The following is a 19513-nucleotide window of genomic DNA, read 5'->3' on the forward strand; positions in this document are numbered from 1 at the left end:
TCCACAAATGAATTGCCTATAGTTAAGTGACATTTAAATGGCCAATTGTTGAATGTGTCTTATCACTTTTGGCTCCTCTCGGTTAAGACTCGGCACATACCCATGTATGTATCGCGGTACAAAAACACTTCGCGGGAAGTACTTTGCTACTTCTGTAATTACCGTGCTTAAATTATTCGTGCAGGCCTCAGTACATTTTTAATGCAGGTTCCCAAGTCAGAGGCGACAACATATTCGCAAAGTCCACTTTCATCCTTCTCTTTGGGTCTTTCCTCTCTTCTCTCCATTACTATGATGTGGCACATGTGTCGGCACCATTAAGCAAAGAGGACATTTAGCGACAGTGTGCTTTGTTAGTTCTGTAATTAGTGTGCTCAAATTACTCGTGCAGGTTTGGGTACACGCCTCTGACACACGTTTCTGTCAAAGGCCAAAACTTGTTCACTAGGTCCAACCTTTAAGCAGCTGGAGTCGCCAAGCATGCCAGAAAGAAAAAAAAGGGGGGTGGGAGCCAGTCCAGCATTCCGGCCGCTTTAAGACAATTTACAACTAAAACAAACCTTTCCCCTGCTAAACAACATTTTTCACTCTCCTCCTAGTCGAAGCATATGCATCACCTGTGAAATTCTAAACACTACTGACCCCATTCCATGGACACACCATCAATTTCAAAATACAGATTCTCCTTGACACCCTTCCCATGAACTTAGACCGAGTTTCCTTGAATGATCTCCTTCATCCACCATACCCACCCAAATCAAAACCACTCCTTTGGTTCGAATCTCACACAGACTGGGACTTGCAAAATTTATTTAATTACACCCCCCCCCCTTCCCTATACTTGAGTAATGCTTTCACATGAACATTACTGAGGTCAGTACAAAACATGCAAAATTCAATTCAAGAGTACGTGAGTATCTGGTTGCACCAAAGGGAAATTTTGAAGGACAGACCACAGGATGTTACTGACAAGGCTTAACTGCAGGTTTCCAGCCGCTGCACTACCAGCTGTCTTTTTCCAAACTGTTGGCTTTGACAAATGCTATGAACGTATTCAATCGAGAGAGGCAGAAATGTGCAGAAAACATGGTACTATTGGCACTATCCCAGGCTCTTTTCACCAGCCTCAGGACAGTTCCCTCAACACTGCCGAAGACCTGGCCTTTTTTTTGGCATATATAAAAAAATCAGCATGCAAGTCCCACTGCCAATAATTAATACAAAATAAAATACCGTGTGATGACCTAGCTCGAGCAAGTTGCTGAAGGTTTTATCACAACGCCACAACTTTTCCCCTCGCACGTTGGTCAGCCCAGTCTAGCTAAAACAGAGTTGGTCTCGCCAATTTGTAACTGCCATGGGAACTGTCTAGGCTCCAGTATTTCCAAGGGCACTTCAATGGTTTCCGAAATCAAGGCTGTTTGTTCAAGAAGCTGTACCACTCCTGGCAATAAACCACGCAAAGCATCCAAGCACCCACAGCAAATGACCAATCGCACAGCAGCATTTATTTTATGCTGAATGAGGGCACTCTTCCGCATCAACCTGTTGATGTCCTCCGCAGAACAACGGCCTCTTCCGTTACGACATTAACCTTGCCACAGGAAAACAAGAAAATTCACCTGACCTGATGCTTTGCACAACCTCTGGTGCACATGGGCGCACAGCAAATGACTAAATTAATCCAGACACCATTTTGGTGCAGCTCGCTGTTGCTCAGTATGAACACGAACACATCATGACAGAAAAAAAAAGTGATTGCTGAACACACAAGTTCGATGGTTAGCAGTTTTTTATTAAATACCTACAACTAATCTATAAAACATAGAGCAAGTATTTTCCTATAATGTATACTCGTAAACTGATCTTTCTCGTCATATATAATATATATATATATATATATATATATAATCTTTTATTCAACATCCTATGGGGTCTTCCATTTAATTCAAGAAAAAGTCTAGGTATTGGTACAATCCTAGCGTTAATAAAACAAATAGTAGCACATGGAGCAAGCTGCACTCTTAAATTAAAACACAACAAATTGAAAGACACAAATCAAGAGCACACATTTAAAAAGCTGCATAGCCTAGATAAGTAATTTCGTCACAAGTGACATCAAAAGGTGCCCAAATTATAAAAGAAAAAGAAAATGAAAAGAAACACAGCGGAACACTTGACAACACCATCACTGAACTGAGTGCACGTGATTATGGCAAGCCGTCGTGTCTCTTGAGTGAACTGGCCCAAGGATATAGCGCACAAATCTGGCTCCCTGCCATGCCTGCCTTGTTAAAGAGCCCCTCCCCTGTCTTGAATACTTCATGTTAGCTCCATGTGCAACCACCTTGTGCACAAATAAATAAGAACCCTCGACATCAAGCTCCTGTCACAGACAGTGGGTTTGAAGTATTTTTCCAGTTTGGCAAACAGCCGCCAGTAAAAGCAGGCCCGTGCCTGAGACGGGCACTGCCTCGCCAAAGGTGCACAACATGTGGGCAAGCACCAATAACGGAAAACTCTGCTGCCTACAAGCAAACGGGGCTCACAGCCACAAGAACCCCCACAGGCCACAGCCCATAGCAAAAGCACCAGCCTCCAGAGGGGCACTTGTTCCTGCAACATCCCGTTACGGAGTTCTTTTGATTGAGCTGCGTGCTACCCCTATTTTCAGTAATGGCAGCGAGGATTACAAGACAAAGAAGCCAACGCATTTGAGCTAGTAATGCCGAACTGTTGTCTAGTATCGATTAGGGCAAACGCAAAAGATTTTTCTTCCTAGTAATAGAACCATGTAGATCTATGTGTATGTATGTATATATATATATATGTATAATATATATATATATAATATATATGTCAATGTGTCATCAACACAGTAATAGTAACAATAATAATACATATAATCATCGCAATGTACAAATAGTACTATCACATCTTGCTTCATAAGCTTGCACTTTCATCGCTGCCGACGGGGGCCGAGGATTCACTTGCTCAGTGCCGAAGTTCTGAAATGGACTTCGGTCACAAAGCTGCTCGTCACCGCATCCTCCTCGCTGCCGATGTCCTCAAAGCTGAGGTTGGAGAAGGCATTGCTGGCCTTCTCCGTTTTCCGCTTGTCCTTGCGGCTCGCCGAAGGCCGGAGATGAGCTGCGACCCGGCGGCTTCCTTCGACCAGATCCTCCGTCGCGTCTTCCTCTGTCCTGAGTTGCTGGTAGCGCTTCTTCTCCTTGCGGAACTTCCTCAAGCTGCCCTCCTCGTCGGAGCTGGCCGGGCTCCCAGGCGAGTCGGGCAGTGCCTTGGGAACATTGCCTGCACGTGCGGCCAGTGTGCTGGCCTCCGCCGCAGCCTCTGGCAGCCCGCCAGCGCTCTCGACGGCAAACGGGGTGGACCCAAACAGGTCCTGGTGGCTCTGCGTGCGTGTCGGAATGGTGGGTGCGGGCGGGGCTGTAGACATCGATGCCACAGAGTGGTGCCGGCCCGCGGGCTGCGGCACTGCGGACAGCCCTTCCCCAAAGAGGCCCTTGCTGCTGGCTGGAGCCCTGAGATGCGTGAAGGGGGCCGAGCCAAAGAGGTCGGCCTCGGAGCGTCCCCTGGTCAGCTCGCCCTCAGAGTTTGCATGCACGGCAAGGCGTTGGTAGTCTGCTCGGTAGTCCTGTGCTGCCACCCTGTAATCCGAAAAGACCGGACGCACGAAGCCATGCTGCTGCGTTGTCGGCAAGGCTGTAGCAACCGAAGCAGTCAGCGCTGCAAATGGTGGCATTGAAGACGCTGCCGGCTGGACCACAGAGGATGTGCTGGTGGCGTGTGCCGAAGGCCTGGCGGGCTCGGACAGCTTCCTTGCCGGCCGCGGCTTACGAAAGGGAGCTTGGGTGAACACGTCGGCACCGTCCCTGCCAGCTGCTACTCCTTCAGTCGGAAACGACTCGCGCTTCGGCAGAGGGAGCACGCCTGGCTGCACCTGGCCAACAATGAGTTGCTCCTCTTCTGCAGCCGGCTTCATGTCCGGCTCCGAGAGCTGGTCTTCGTCCTCCAGCAGCGGCTTGTCACCCTCCGTGTGCCCAACAAACATGTCCTGGAAGCCACGCGCCTGCAGGCCGCCCGCCTCTGGCACTGCTGCCCGCACGGGCCCTTCCGGAACAAGCACAGGCTTGCCCACTCCAAAAAGCTCCTTCTTGGGGGGCTCGGGCCTCTTGCCTGCCTTCTGCCGGCCAACCTCTGAAGCCTCTTCCTCCTCGCTTAGCTCAACCCTTGCCTGGAGGTCACTCGCCGAGCCTATCGAGTCCTTGTCGTCCTCCCTCGCTGGCTTGTCGCCGCCCCCCTTTCGGCTGGACTCGCCTCGGCCGTAGTCCTCGTCCACATCGTCTAGAAGCTTTTCGTACTTGGAGCGGTCCTCAACGGGAATCCTGGCGAATGCTCCGAAGGACGCCAACGCTTCCTTGGTTGACCGGCCACCCTGGCTGCCTTCCTGGGAAGCGCTGGAGTTCTCGCTGCAATGCCGGGCCCGAGTGACAAGTCCGTCGCTGTCGTAAAGTGGCACGTAACCAGCTGCCTCTTCATCTAAGGGTCCTGGAAAGTAAGACACAGCACAAGGTTGTGTTCACTGGTTGGCTGCACAAGTGCCACTGCAATAAGCAAGAACAGGTAAACACCCAAATGCCAGTGGTACACTCAACGACATTTCTTGCACGTGCCAAGCAATTGGGAAGCCTCCACAGCACTGCCACATAACACATAATAGAGCCAATGCATACCGTCTCACCCATGACGGAAGGTCCGAGACACAGATTAAAGCAGCCACCGCGGCCATTTTGGTTTGTACTGCAGCCTTGAACCAGCACTCCACACAGTGGCAACCTGCTCTAACAGCGTCCCATCCCTTCTACCACTCTCTTCTTTCACACGGATGCATCACGTGGCATGACACTCCCTATCAAAGATTTTGTTTATTCCGCCCTAGTATGTTAGGTGTGCGGTTGCTCTTTTGTGTACTTCCCCACGCTAGGCCTAGCCAACTCGGAATTAGCTGCCGCGATTTCCATGCAGTGGACTCGCCCTCATCACACACGGCAGCAGATCAGGCTTTGAAGCATGGAAAGCACTACCATAGGTTGACAATGCAAGGGAGGTGTTAAGAGTGGTGCTATGTGTTGAAGACCCCTGTCGGTAATGACGCCAGCAACTTTGTAGGCCCCTGCTCTCCTTAGCGCTTTGTTTTTACTTGTACCCTCACCATTTACACCGAATTAATACCAAAATAAAATTGTTTTCTGCGTGCACTCTTTTCTTCAGATAGCCCTGTTTTACAGCAGACAGCCCTATTTTTCAGACGTCACGGTCTCTAGAAAGTCGGACAAACTGATCACTGACAGTACAATTTATTGATAAATTAGCTTCTGTGCACAGCCACTAAATGTGCTTCCATTGAAATGCATTCAAGCACACACGCATGCCCATGTGCTCAACATCCCCCGCACATTTGGTTTATCTGCATTGATGTTGTCATATTGTGGCAGAAAATACGATTTTAACAGAATATGACTCCATTTATAAAGGACTGCTACTGCTTGCACAAAAAGGCACGATGTAAGAAGTTCAAGAAAATTCTTCCCTAGCATGCTAGAACTTGAGTTGTACCAACGCAACCGATATGAACACAGTCACTGGTGACGCTAACATGAGACAAACATGAGACTTATTTCTATCCATGAAGACTAAGTAAAAACGTTCATCTCCCTTCCCCGTATACAGACCTTAAGGCTTCCTCGTCAAATAAAATGTCTTCATTCATTCATCTTCAGTAACAATATCAAGACTAAGTAAGGTGCTTAATTACACAAAAGCTAATTAAACTTTCTTAACAAAGAAAAAGTGCCTCTATGCTTCCCTAAAAAAGAAACTGACAAAAGGATCACACCCGGCACAAAATCAATGCTTAGTCCTCAACCAGACTTGTAAAGATACAGCCCCACCCTGGCACACAGCCAGACAGGAAAGCTAGGCCTCTATGGTGCACAAAAGCAAAGTCCCACCCACCAGCCCACTTTCCAAGAAAGCTATAAAACGATCCTGGACTAATTATGGGTTCGAAACAACTGATGGTAACTGAGATCACAACAGTGCCCTTAACTGGCTGCTCAATGCAAGTAAACCATGCTTATTGTGCAGGGATAAGTGATACATACAACTCCAAACGCCTCACTCAAGTTAACTGTCTACTCAAGCAATGCCTTTGTCTACCTGCCAGATTCTCCCGGATGGCATTAGGGAGGTCTAATCGGGGGGGGGGGGATTAGTAGCAACAGAATGGAATATTTTACATGCATTTTTACTTTAGCTACAGCAAAGCAGGAACTGAACTGTCTCAACTAAACTACTAACAAGCTACACCACTGGTCACTTGCTAAACCTTCAATGTGGCTGCCGCCACCCTTACCAGGTAGCCCTAGGAATACTGCCGAGCATAACAATGTTTGCCCTGTAAAATTCTGCCAAAAGAACGTGGCCAATGGTTGTCAGACATGGATGCTCCAAACTGGGTGCAATTTTTTCTCCTAAGCTCAACTGCTTCTCGCATTCAGCGTTGCTGTGGTACTGACCAGTTCAACCTGTACGCATTGCCAACTATGCCTTTTAAGCTCTTCACTGATAACAATGCCAATTGGTGTAAGCTTGGATTGAATTGTCAGGTATCTCCGGCACAATGTGTCCAGACTGGGAGAAAGATTTGGCCAAACATAGGTGTGTTTTCGGAAGATATTTGTTTCTGCCGCGCAACCGCACAAAACCATCAAAATTCAGGAGTCTCTGGGACAAATCGGGAAACCTGGCAGGTATGCTTTTGTTTGGGTCCCTGCACTACCAAACATTTGATTAGGGGCTGCATGTACACAATGTACACAATTGCAGACGGAGCTAGATTTCGCTCTCACGTCAAAACATGCAGTTTTTTTTTTTTTTTTTTCACAAACAAGCGCAGATGTTGTTTTACTGAATTTAGTGTCACTAAAGTACATTAGTCCCCGATTTTAGTCCAGAACAGCCAACCGAAGAGGTTTTCCGGAAGGTCTCTGGGCAGCTAGTTGGGCAAGCAGGGCCGTACCCAGAGGGGGGGTTTGGGGGTTCGAACCCCTCCCGAAATCTTTTCCAGGCAGCACGTAAACAATACTTACTGTTGCTTTCAGCAAAAATACCCCCTTCCCAAAATTCATAACCCCCCCCGAAAAAAATTTCTGGGTACGGCCCTGTGGGCAAGCGACTAGCTACCCATAGCTGCAGAATGGCTGCAGTGCTCCATGCAAGACGACGACATGCACAAGGCATGGTGTGAGCAGGAGGAAGGGCAAGCATGTTCACAAGGCAGCACAAGTCAGTGCATCCACAGCACCCGTACGTCCCTGCAGAAACTAAGGGAGGAAATTCAGCTTCTACACTGTTTCTTCCTTTTCTCAGATTCTCTGTGGCAAGCCAGAAGAACAGCAGCAAAAGGCTCTGCAAAGCACTTACTTACAAAGGCATATCTCAAACAAAAAGCAAAGGGAAATTTTCCAGTACTTACTATCATCATCTGAAGAGAATCACGTCTGCACAATTAAGACTGTACCTGCCAGCAGGCTTAGGAGACTACAGACGTCAAACAATATACATTACCCGTAAGAGCAAAAAATACTTTAGCACAGAACAACGTCCAAGGGTTTGTATTGCAGAGCGGCTGAAGGCAACATAACTCCAGCAGCTCGCCTGCAAGCCAATGTGGTCAACAAAACACTGCACGTGCACTACATGCTGTTCATACTTTATTTTCATGATTATAGCAACTTTGTCGCGACTAAGTATTAGGGAAAACCCAAACAGGGAACAACAGGTTTACGCACATTCAACCCATCAGACATGCAGGGAGCATGCAAGCAACATGCCCGAGTTTGTGGGAAATACAGATCTGCATGCGATGTTTCCCAAAAATGTGAAAAAAAAAAACCATGCACACTGAGCATGACCAGACAACACCACATTGTGAATCTCAATAAAACAGGCTTTTTTCTTTGTTTTTTTTTTCCATGCACTCCAACCACAGAAAAAAAGCTTTTTTTCGCTACTAAAATAGCGCAGGATTTTTCCTGCAGGCTCGGGTGATTACATTCGGCAGCTCTTGCCAACCGCATTACTAGAGGTGACAAGTGCTCCGGCAAGTAGCTGAAGTGACCAGCTTAAAACAGCACTAAACCTACACTTGACGGATTACCGACCCGTGTCTCAGTCAGTTTCATAACTTCACTGTTTGACATGGATAACCAGTCTACAATCCCAGGTTACACTGAAACTGACATTAGGAAAACAGACAGGGTTCCACAATGATTTCAAAGGACGCACTAAAAGCACACTCATGGGTCCACATCACAGTATACAAGCAAGAGCTGTTAACCGAAAGCACTGCCGGGAGAGGGGCTAACAACACTGCAGGCTCTACAGCAGCATCTCCACAAACATTCACAACAGAAAAAAGGAAAGTACAGGCCGATAACAGAGTGTGATTGAATGCTTCCAAATGCAAGAGTAATGCTGCTCATTATTACCTGCTAAAGTTGTCGCGCTTCCAATGACTAGAGTTTGTCTGGGAGAGGAGGGAAGAGGACAATTCCTTCAGTCAAAAACAGCTTGTCATTTTTTGCTGTTTTACAGGTGACACACCGGATTTAAGAGCCGGGCTACACTAGGTACAGCTGGTACAACCCTGTCTGTTTGCTTCCAGCGCTGCAGAAAATCAGCTCGACACTAACAAATAAAAGCAGCGGAACACCACAGGACATAGTGAAGAAATCGCAGAACAAGGTGCTACAATAAAGCCTCCTTCTGCTCGTTTTTTGCACCACTCTGTCTCCTCACACTGCTTTTATCCACAAGTAAGTGCACTTTAACCCAAAACTACAAAACAGCAATTTTCTTTTAAGAAAACGTTAACGCAGGCTGTTTTCTTCCAACCTGCAGCAAAAACCTGGCTTACAGAAAGAAGCTGGTTCGTAATAATTTACCCCTAGAGTTTTCAAATTGGCGCACAGTACTCTAGTCATGCGTTATTCAAAGCGCTGACACAATTTACTTTTATAAAATGCCGCTCGTTATTCACTGAACAGCTTATTTAGAAGGTACTTCTGAGACTTCAAAACCGCTACTTGCCTAATGCAAAGTTTGTATTTTCGGCCATGATGGAAACAGGTGAGACCCCACCAGTAGCAAGAGATTGAGCCAAGATGAAAATGACTAGTGCACACGCACAAAAGATTAGGAAGACAATTTCGGTACTTAGAGGGCACACCCGTTCCAGGGCTGAAAGAAACGACAAGTGCCCAAGAATTACAGACAGCAGAGGAACAACTAAAGAGAGAAACAGGCAGTCTGAGTGACCCAGCTCAGTGCATGCACAACAGGTAGGCAAAGGCAGGCATACAAACTGCACAACAGAACCATGCGCTCACACAGCCCGGACACGATTTGGTCTAGTGCACCACTTTACTACGCAGCACTCACGAGGAGCCGCCTATAGACGAGAGTTCATTTCCTGCTCCACAAAGTAAACTGTGCTCCGCAAACGTACCACTGTTTTCAGAAACGCACCAGTGTGTGTGGTACCCTTGATCAGGCAGAAGATCTCAGTATTACGGGCTTTCTTTAGCAGTTTTTAGCAAATGCGCTTGTAGTGTAGAAGGACTGACCTTGAATTTTTGAAATTCACACAAATGAAATTCACCGACCAAGTAGAGATAGTGTGTCATGGTACAACAGATACGCAAAATCTGAAAAAAATTTTGTGCGTGTACGGACATCAACAAAAGGGGAGAAAAGTTTAAAAACACTAATAAAAAGAACAGCGCATAGGGGGGAAGTGGGTCATAAAACAACTCTTTTGCATTTTTAAGTAAACTACGTAAAACTTGTAAGTCTTGCTGCTTTTTACCCCACTCCTTTCAAATATGCCACTATTTTTTGAGTCAGCCAATTAGTTCCCACGATAATTAGAGATAATTAGCCATTTTTGGAGGAACAATAGACAAAACAGTGTTGGTCATAAAACTGTAATCTCCATATTTCCTAATATACTATGAAATCTGGTGACTGCCCTATAGGAAGCGGTTTTTTGGTGCATCGCTTGGACCCAGTTTTACAGCTCATTAAACTATGGTGTTTGAAATGGTTCCTTGCCCTGGTGCCAACAAGTTTAACGAGCTGTAAAATTAGTTCCCGGTGATACATAAAAAAAACCACTTCCTATTGGATTCACCAGGATTCATAGTATTAAGAAATATGACGACTACCCTTTTATGACAAGCACTGTTTTGTCTATTGTTCTTCCAAAAATGGCTAATTATCTCTGATTTTGGGAACTAATTGGCAAAAGCAGCAAAACTGACAAGTTTCACGGAGTTTACTTGAAAATTAAAAGAAGTTGTTTTAAGACTTATGGGCCCCCCCTTAAAGGGGTCACAAAGGTGGTTATAATAACCGCCTTCTAAGGGCACAGGACCCGGTACTACATTAACAGCTCTTTCTCCGTCAGGGCAAAGCATTGTCACTAAATAAAGACTTGGGCAAAGTAAACTTTTGATTAACCTAATGACAGAACCCTTTGCAGACGGACCTAATTTTATATTATTGATACCGTGACTGAAAGTGATGTCACTAGTGATGTCACTTACAGTTGCAGTGACATGCACACTATGCCTAACGGTGTGCAGTGCAGTGCAATGAAGCAGACGTGTGGTACGGTGGTGAACTAGTGGAATGCCAAAGAAAAACTAAAACAAGCAGAGAAAGCTTGCAAACACCACTGCACAGAACCACATTACCAGCATCGGAGGTCAATCAAGTCCTACCTAGGGAGATGACCTCATAATTTTCACCAGATAAAAGTAAAATCTTCAATTCAGCCATTTTTAAGTCGCGTCTGTAATATAAAAAAAGAATTTGGTATAATTTGTAGCACTTTTTGGGAATGTAGTATTTGCTTTAAGGCACTTCTAACGCACTGCTTCCCCACAAAACACCCAAAAGACCAACTCATTAACTGATCAAACAATTGATCACAACGCCGAGTATATGTTGACTCGAAAAATTGGTGTGCCCCAGGGAGCTAAGCATGCAAAGGATACTGCATATTATAGTATACCGCATAGTTTAGACTATATTTTTTCGGCTAATCATATGCTTATCACTTGACAAATTCCCTGTATTCTCCAAATTTTCTATAAACTCCAGCTGTCCTGATTCCGACTGGAACAATCCGAGGCACGGTAAAACTCGTAAAATACTTTGTAGTTATATGAGACGTTTGTACAATGATTAGCTTTTTTCCTGTTCCTATTAAGGCAATAGTTGCGACACTCCCAACTCCATCAGCAACTAATGAATGGCGCATAGGACACAGCCAGTATAAAACCACATGGCTAATACTGGGGTGAAAAAAGGACAGCAAAATAAATGGGCAAAACTATCGGCGGCAAAAAGATGCGTCTGCAATTTTCACAGCTTCAGAAGGAACGAGGAGTGCTCACTATGCGGGCACATATGGTATGCCACAATGCTAGGACGACGAAGGAGTGATGACTGCATACGTCCTTAGAGCTTGTGCAAGAACATAGAAAAGAGGAAGGTACGGCTGAGGCTGCATCGCCCTGTTGACTAGGTCTCTCCTGCATGTCTGTATGCATGTTTTTTGCTTATACGAAGGAAATTAACATTCACTTTCCCCAACTGAGACCTCACATTGCTGAAAGCCTCACACTCCCTGTTGGAAGGTGCTTCGAGTATTCCTACCGATCAGCGTGATTTTTTTGCTCTCCAACTAAATGAACACATAAAAAGAAACCTAAGCTTTGGTGAAAAAAGTGGTTAGCACAGAAAACAGAATTGCAAAAAATTATGCAATTAAATAAATGCTAGCAGTAATATTGGTGCAGTCTTAAAGAGTTTCCCATGACAGGAAAAGAGTAAGCCCTATGCTACCATTACAGAAGATAAAAAAAAAAAGCGCACGCGCCCACACACATACACGCCAGTGCATATGGGCACACCCACCGTTAATGCCACTTAGCTCAAATTCCGCAATGTGCCAGACGGAATAAAAACAGATACACGCACGCAAAGCTGATTCATTAAACATTAACGAGTACCTAACACTCATCACAGCACGTCAACTTTTTAATTAAGCTGTGTTGGCACCCAAGACAGGAATAAGACCTTGCAGTGCCCAAACCATAGCCAGCACTCAACATTTCCACTTGCTGCACTGCTCGTGAAATGAGAGAAACAGACCGAGGGCACGAACAGCCACGCCTCAGTAGACGGTCATGCCACCCCCACCTTAGCTCGTCTGCTGCCACAACCTCCGCGATTAAGCATACGGGACACAGGCCTCCCACTTTTTTCGGGGATGCACCTCACACAGCCAGATTTGTATGGTGCATTGCCGAAAAGCCACCTTGGCCATTCACATTTAGTGTATTTTTGAAAGAAAGACTGAGGAAATGTGTCTCATGCATATTCTTTGTAAAATAAGCGCAGGGCAATAACTACCTACGCAGTCCAACCTGCTAATAGCTTTTTGTATTTGATATAATGAACAACTGCAGCACTGTAAGCTGTAAAATCTGCTACCTGGCAAAAGAACCAACTTACTATAAAGACAGAACTTGCCATTATTAGTTACAACAATTTGATCTGATAGTGCAGGCTCTTGAGAAAGGTATTATTGGGAAGCAAATGCTAAAGATGTGGTGCACTGTCATGGGCTCTTATGTGAGACTGTGTTAACCAAATGAAGTATGAAATCTGACACAGCCACCGGTTGCTCACCCTGTAGCCCAAAAATTGTGCAGCCCAAGAAAAAGTCGCTGGACAGCCACAGCTCAAAATATGTTTAGGCCCTAAAAATGGAAATTATGAAAACAAAACAAAAACAAACAAAAAACCATGCAAAAAATAAATGCAGAAAAGACTGACGAATATTATCACTTATTTACGGAATGTGGCAAGGTTGAGCCAATACAGATTTCGTTTTATATACATTTTGCCAGTATCCTTTGCCCGTATCACTTGTTCCATAAAGGGAAATATTAAACAGGTCCTGGTGAGTTGCTTTGACAGGATGTCTGCTTTTGTCTGTGTACAGTTTTGTGAAAACAAGCTGTCCCCACTGTGATTGTTTGACGGTGCCCCTTAAAGGAGTGTGACGCCAAAATTTTGTGTTCCTTTTTTACTGATTTTATCAATGCTTAACGGCCCGGTGAACCCGAAGTAGCACTTTAAATACTTGAGGACGCGATAATTAATTACATTGAACGGCCTGAAAATCGTCTCTTTTGGTTTCCCGCGCTTTGAGCCTGGCCAAAAGGCGCGTGTGACAGAATCACGGAATTACCTCCCCATTCTGTGCGGACGTCAAAACACCGCTAAGGCCGGAGAAGGCGTTGTTTCGACAGCCACGCCGCCGGAGCTGAGCTGGCTGAGCGGACGAGCTGCCCGAAGGCGTTAGGCCTAGCACTGCGGCGGAAATTTGATTACCACTCTCAATAAGACTTGATGGCGCCTTCTGTTGCAATTCTGAGCTTTACTATCGGCCCCTTTCCCGCATGTGGAACTTTATTTTTGGCAAGAGTTTCTTTCTGGGCAGCGGTTATGCCTGTAGCTCTGGGTACACGTGTATTACTTTGTGAATGTGCCAGTGCCCAATCGCCGCTCGCCAGGCTGCGCGCGTGAAGTGACGTCACGAGTTTCTGACGAGCGTTACGAGCGTCGGAGGCAGACAGCTACGTCACTTCTTTTCCTCTCACAGAGTGATGTCACGCTGATGTCCCATTGCTGTGTACCGCTCCGCGTGCTGTTCCGTAGGAGCGATAAATCAGATCAAGATGAAGTATGTTCCACGCATAGCAGGCCGCTCATACTATTTCAGCCAGGGTATACTGCTGAGGAAATGAAGCGAACCGTGTAATAATATATTAAAACTAAAAATTGGTGTCAGTACCCCTTTAAAGAAACGGGAAAAATCTCTTACAGTGAACTCTCCCTCTACAGCATGAAGAAAACACTACCTCGAGACAACACATCAGCACATTAAAGGTAAACAATATCCACACAAAACATTGGAAAAAAAAAGGCAAAAACATCTTCCACTGGCTGAACAATTCTTCCCACCACCGCAGGTTAGGTAATCCACCAGACAACCAGCAGCTCTTCCATGCAGCCGCCATCGAGCATGCTATTCGATACAAAGACAAGCGCCAAACAGACAGGCTACACCTGCACGCCACAGAGCACAGCTGCGGGTGCCAAAAGTACCAAGACAATGCATGCAGCAGGCAGGCGTGCAAGTGCAATGGTTTCCCAACATCATCATGGGCCTATCTAAGTCCACTGCAGGATGGAGGCCTTTACCACAGCTCTCCAACTACTCCTGGTGGAATACTGCTACCTAAGTATTCTAGCCAGAAATCAAACTGATCACCCCAAGTAGCGAAACACTTATAATGTAGCACATATGGAGTTCGTACAGCTCGCGTTCAGTATTTGAAGCAATGAGAATTTTCATCTGTGTGCACTCTTTTAAAAAGTACCTTTGTGAAACAGCCCAACATTCTCGCTTATTTCTGCTTAATAACTTCAAGGGTAAAAGTAACTACACATGAAGGGCATAGAAATACTTGATTTTTCTCCTGAATGATATTAATGACGATATTTTGTGCTCTAAGGGAAACGGTTGATTTTTATAAAGTTATTTGTGATATTAGACAGTTATTTGCACAACAGGTACATTAAAGGAGCCCTGAAACACGCTTTGAACGTGGTAAATAAACTTGCACAATCATGATGTGTGCTCAACAACACCCCAGATGAATATCCCTCTCTCAATACTGATCGCATTAGAAAAAATTCTTGCAGGAGGAGATCACTCAAACAATACTGTGTGCAACCTCGTGTACTCCACAGCAATGGTGAAGGGTGCTCAGGACCTCTTCAGGCAACAAGTTTCAAGAACTTTCTCTTGCTCAAAATGATTTTGCAACAAAAGGAAAGTCTTGCGACTGGCAGCCGACAAAGTGAATGTTTTGCTCAACAGATTAAGCAGGTTGCCAAAAATTGCAATTACACACAAACTTGCCTGAAAAATGGAGTGCACTCAATCATTAAAAGACTACTTGCACAAAACTTTTTTTACATACGTTGCACCAAACATGCACCTGCCTTCTGAGGTAGACTGTACTGGAGGGCTGTGGATTAATTCACACTACCTGGGGTCCTAACATGCACCAGAGCCACCTATGCACGGGGTGTTTTTTGTTTTTCGATTCTCAGCCATGATTGCTGTTTTTAGGAAAACGACAGCCATAGCTGGATATTGTACCTGCAGCATCTTGTTTGGCAGCAGCACATGATGGGTGCACAAATGTTTCCAGGAATAACTTAAATTAGGTTAATACTTCAACAATATAGGTTTAATTGTTATGAAGATAGAAAACGGAGCCCTGACATCTGTGCTATGAAATGTTCTAATACATACTTATCCTTCTGATTTTTGATAAATTATTTGTGGTATTAAAAATGACAATTATGCTGTTATTTAAAAAATGAAGAAGAAAAAAGAGAAGAAAAACTAGCCACTCCTTTAACAAACACCTGATTCGAGAAAGGATAAACTGGTTTTATGCCCCACTGAAAACTTTCACACTATCTTGTAAAAGCATAGCACACTTTAACGCTCCACGAAACAGGCTGACAGACAAAGCAAAACCTCACAAAAATGGAGACTCACAAAGGTTTCACTGCAGAGGACAACCTAAGCACCCCATCAGTGTAATCCCAACACTTCACAGCCATGGTATACTTAAAGGCAAAGTCCTAAACAATATAGCTACATAGGTACCGTATTTACACTACACGATTGTAAGTCGACTGGAATGTAGGTCGAACCCCCGAAAATCGCATCTCTCTATCTCTCTCTCTCAAAAAAGCGAGCTTCGCCTAGAAAACTATCACAAAGAGAAGCTCTTCCGTCAACCCACATGGCGGCTCTACCATCAATGATCGATGCTCCCACAAGAGCCGTGCGCTTGCGGTATGTGTGGTAGATGTTAAAAAAAGAAAAGCTTTTGTGTAAGCACCCGGAATAACCATGCGCTGTGGGTTGAGCGAAAAGAATACATTCGCTGCGAGATGACAACCATCGAAGCAACTGGCAGTGGCCACTGCCGCGCGATACCAAAACAAACATGGCGGCTGACAGAAGCGGCCGCGCGCGATTTACTTTTGAGCGACTAACCTCCCACCATCGCGTTCAGAAGTGTACTGAACAATGTGATATGATTTGGGCTACGTTAGCGCCACGCATTGATTGATTGATTGTGGGGTTTAACGCGCCGACGCAACGCAGGCGATGAGGCGCGCCGTAGTGGAGGGCTCCGGATTAATTTTGACCACCTGGGGATCTTTATCGTGCGCCGAAATCTCGTACACACGGGCATTTTTGCTTTTCGCCTCCATCAGAAAAGCGGCCGCCGCGGCCGGGAATCGAACCCGCGACCTCGTGCGTTAGCGCCACGCATTGAATCAAGGGATTCGCTAATACTCATTTTGTTTATTAGAGACGAATAAAACGCTTCTTGACGCGTTTTTGCACGTGCTTTTGCATGCGATTCTTGCGCGTCGGCATAGCGCGGGCAACTTTTTGACACCCGTGTCAACGACTTCGCGCGCACGGCAGCTTCTACTGCTTCTAAGTTCTACCTCGGTATGACGCGTGACGAGCGCGGCAGTGAAAGGAGCCTGACGACTTGCCCCAATGGGGAGGCATGCTCTTCATGGCGGCAGTTTGAAAGTGCTCGGGACAGCCGGCTGGCGCCGCCGGAGATGTTTAGGCTTACCATGGTGGCGGATATTTGATTGGCGCTTTCCCTAGCGGCGCAGATGATGCTTTATAGTGTCGTTTTCAACCACATCATCAGCTCCTTTCCTGCACAAACGCCTTCGTTTGTGCCTTCAGTGATGTCTTAAGCGGTCACTGGTGCTACGCGCACCTCTTCGCGGCTGGTGACGCCGCCATGTTGCCGCCACCGATCGCGTAGCATGCGGGTGGTATTCACGGCAGCGTCAGCGCGGCCATTTTCGCGAGCAGGAAATGCCCCATATGGTTCACACTTTAGACCATAACCATGGGAACGAGGGTGCAAAGCTGTCCCCACCTCGTAGCACCCCCGATTTCTCGTTTCTCTTGCCGTTACTGGTGGTCGACGGTTCAATTTCGATTCTAAGTTGACCCCCCAACAATGGATTGTTAAATTTGAAAAAAAGGTCGACCTACAATCGTATAAATACGGTACATTTGATATTTTTAAGGTCGCCACAAATTGCTCACAAGCCCTTTGCACTAACCACATTCGCGAGTTTGGCATGAGCTTTTCATCGAGTAACAGTACAAGGCTCAAGAACGACACAGCAAGCAAAGATGAAAATTTTGAAAACAGCCCTAGAACAGATAGTGCCATCCTTCGCCTCGCATGTCCCTTCTAGTGTGCACAACTGTCTGTAGAGACTATCAACGAGGTAACGACGAGGTAGGCAGCCGAAACTTGATGCTTCCTCGTTCAATTCTATTCCAAGGGCACCTTGCTGTCCCAGCACCCAGTGAGCCTTTTCGATTACCAGTCCAAGACGCAGTCAGACCGCTACGAATGCCACCTGGCATTCCTTCCTCCAATGCATTACTACGGCACCTCTACCTTGGGCTGTCTGCGGGCTACCTACGTTCGGTAAATTGAAGAGGCCTAGTGTTTGCTTGACAAAGATGTGCCCACTTGGCTTTGAATCTTGACTAGTGTAATCACGAACAAAATTCCTCTCCACAGCTATGTTAGTGCAAACAGTGCAAGGCACGACAACCATCACAAACCCGAGCCATACATAACACCCATGCCAGAAGATGGTAGTTGAGCAGTCAGAGCAGCAGTGGTGCTGGTGGCAGAAGAAATTAGCGCCAGGGATTACCTCCAGGCTGGGATGGAATGGCGGACAGATGGGGCAGCAAAGTCTTCCCCGAGGAGTTCCTCGCGCGTCCCGGTTTACCTGGAGGAAAACACTCGGCAGCTTTGGTGACTAGCCCCTCAACTCTGACCTTTCCCCTTTCGCTCTGAAACGCCGACTCGACCTATACTCAATGAAGGAGCAGATCTGCTTCCCGGCATCCCCATTTCCACTGCCCCAAATTCTAGCCCCCAAAGCCTAGCTGCTGTTCTCTGGGCCAAAAGGACCAGTTGGCAACACCAGACAATTGCACCAGGCATTTTCCAGAATGTAGAGCATGGCTATATAACTTAAGGTTGTTCCAGCTGCTGTACATTACAGTCAAGCTTGGCACGAAGTTCCCAATGGGTGCCTCCAAATAGTACGAAAAAAAAAAAAAAATCTGTCGACGGTAAGGGGACAAGCTCATTCATAATATCCGAACAACAACAAAAAACATTTATGCCAACTGCACACTGAACTCTAAACTCCACTAATGGGTATGCCCAACAAGTGTTTTCATGTTTTTCGTTCTTTTATGGCTCAACTCAACTCGTGAGGCACCCAATTACAGCAAGCAGGTAAAACACCTGATGAAACTCTGGCAGTCATTGGTTGCCCCACCGAAGTTTTATAGAAAGGCTACAGATTAGCAGGTGACAACAGCCCTTTCTGAGAAGGCATGACTAACAGGATAAAGTAACAAAATAAAAGACAATAAGGTGGTTTGCTCTTCTTCAGCACGTTAATAGCGGCAGAAGCATTACATAAGCATGGGAAGAAGTATATTAGCTTCCCTCCCTGCTGACGTGGAGTAATCCATTACCCCCTCCCCCCCCGCCACTCACCCACCCACCCACGCTCAGACAAAAAAATGCACGGCTCCCTCACCTGAGCGGTTGAAAGGAGCAGCCCCAAATGGATCCACCAGGTCTCCACTGCTCATGACTAGACTCTCGCGACTTTTCACATTGGATATGCCTGCACAAGAAGAAAGTCAAAAAGCACACTTTTCCCAAGCATTCTGCAGATGTAGCAAGCACTGAGCCTCACGAATACACACTTTACTGCCCCTACAGGAACAGAAACAGCTACCATTAAAGGGGTCCCGAAAGGCATTTTGAGCACACTAAATGAACAAGCGCAGTCGTTAGATTGGGTGCTCAATGTCATCCGTGCCAAGTACAGTCAAGTCCGCTTATAGCTATACCGTCTATAACATTATATCGGATATAACGATGAACACCTATGGCACCGTCCACTTTTGTAAGCTTTCTATGGTAAAATAAACCGTTTATTACCATGCTCCAGTGCCGCGATATCAGTTCAGTCACAGTAGGCACCGAAAATGCGAGCTGCCGTCGGCTGTCGGCATGCGCAGCAAGCCGCGATGCGTCTCGCATCCCTTCCATCCCTCGGAAAACGAGTCGACTGCACCACTTATGACAAGGTGAGGGAGGAGGAGAGC

General features: G+C 46.1%; 1 protein-coding gene across 2 annotated transcripts in view; it reads right to left on the reverse strand.

Moving 5' to 3' along the window:
• Positions 1-1774: 1774 nt before the first annotated feature.
• The window catches only part of Nak (Numb-associated kinase), a 65366-nt gene continuing 47627 nt past the window's right edge, over positions 1775-19513 (reverse strand). For both annotated transcript variants that reach the window (XM_077672333.1, XM_077672337.1), the window contains exons 15-17: positions 18937-19026; positions 18031-18108; positions 1775-4569 (exon numbers count right to left, since the gene is read on the reverse strand). In XM_077672333.1, the coding sequence (XP_077528459.1) occupies positions 2987-4569; positions 18031-18108; positions 18937-19026 (1751 nt within the window). In that variant the 3' untranslated portion in view covers positions 1775-2986. The remainder of the gene's footprint in view (positions 4570-18030; positions 18109-18936; positions 19027-19513) is intronic.

The sequence above is a fragment of the Haemaphysalis longicornis genome, unplaced genomic scaffold (assembly GCF_048455015.1).
Source record: "Haemaphysalis longicornis isolate Haplotype H1 unplaced genomic scaffold, Haemaphysalis longicornis Haplotype H1 scaffold_1, whole genome shotgun sequence".
Taxonomy (NCBI): Eukaryota; Metazoa; Arthropoda; class Arachnida; order Ixodida; family Ixodidae; genus Haemaphysalis; species Haemaphysalis longicornis.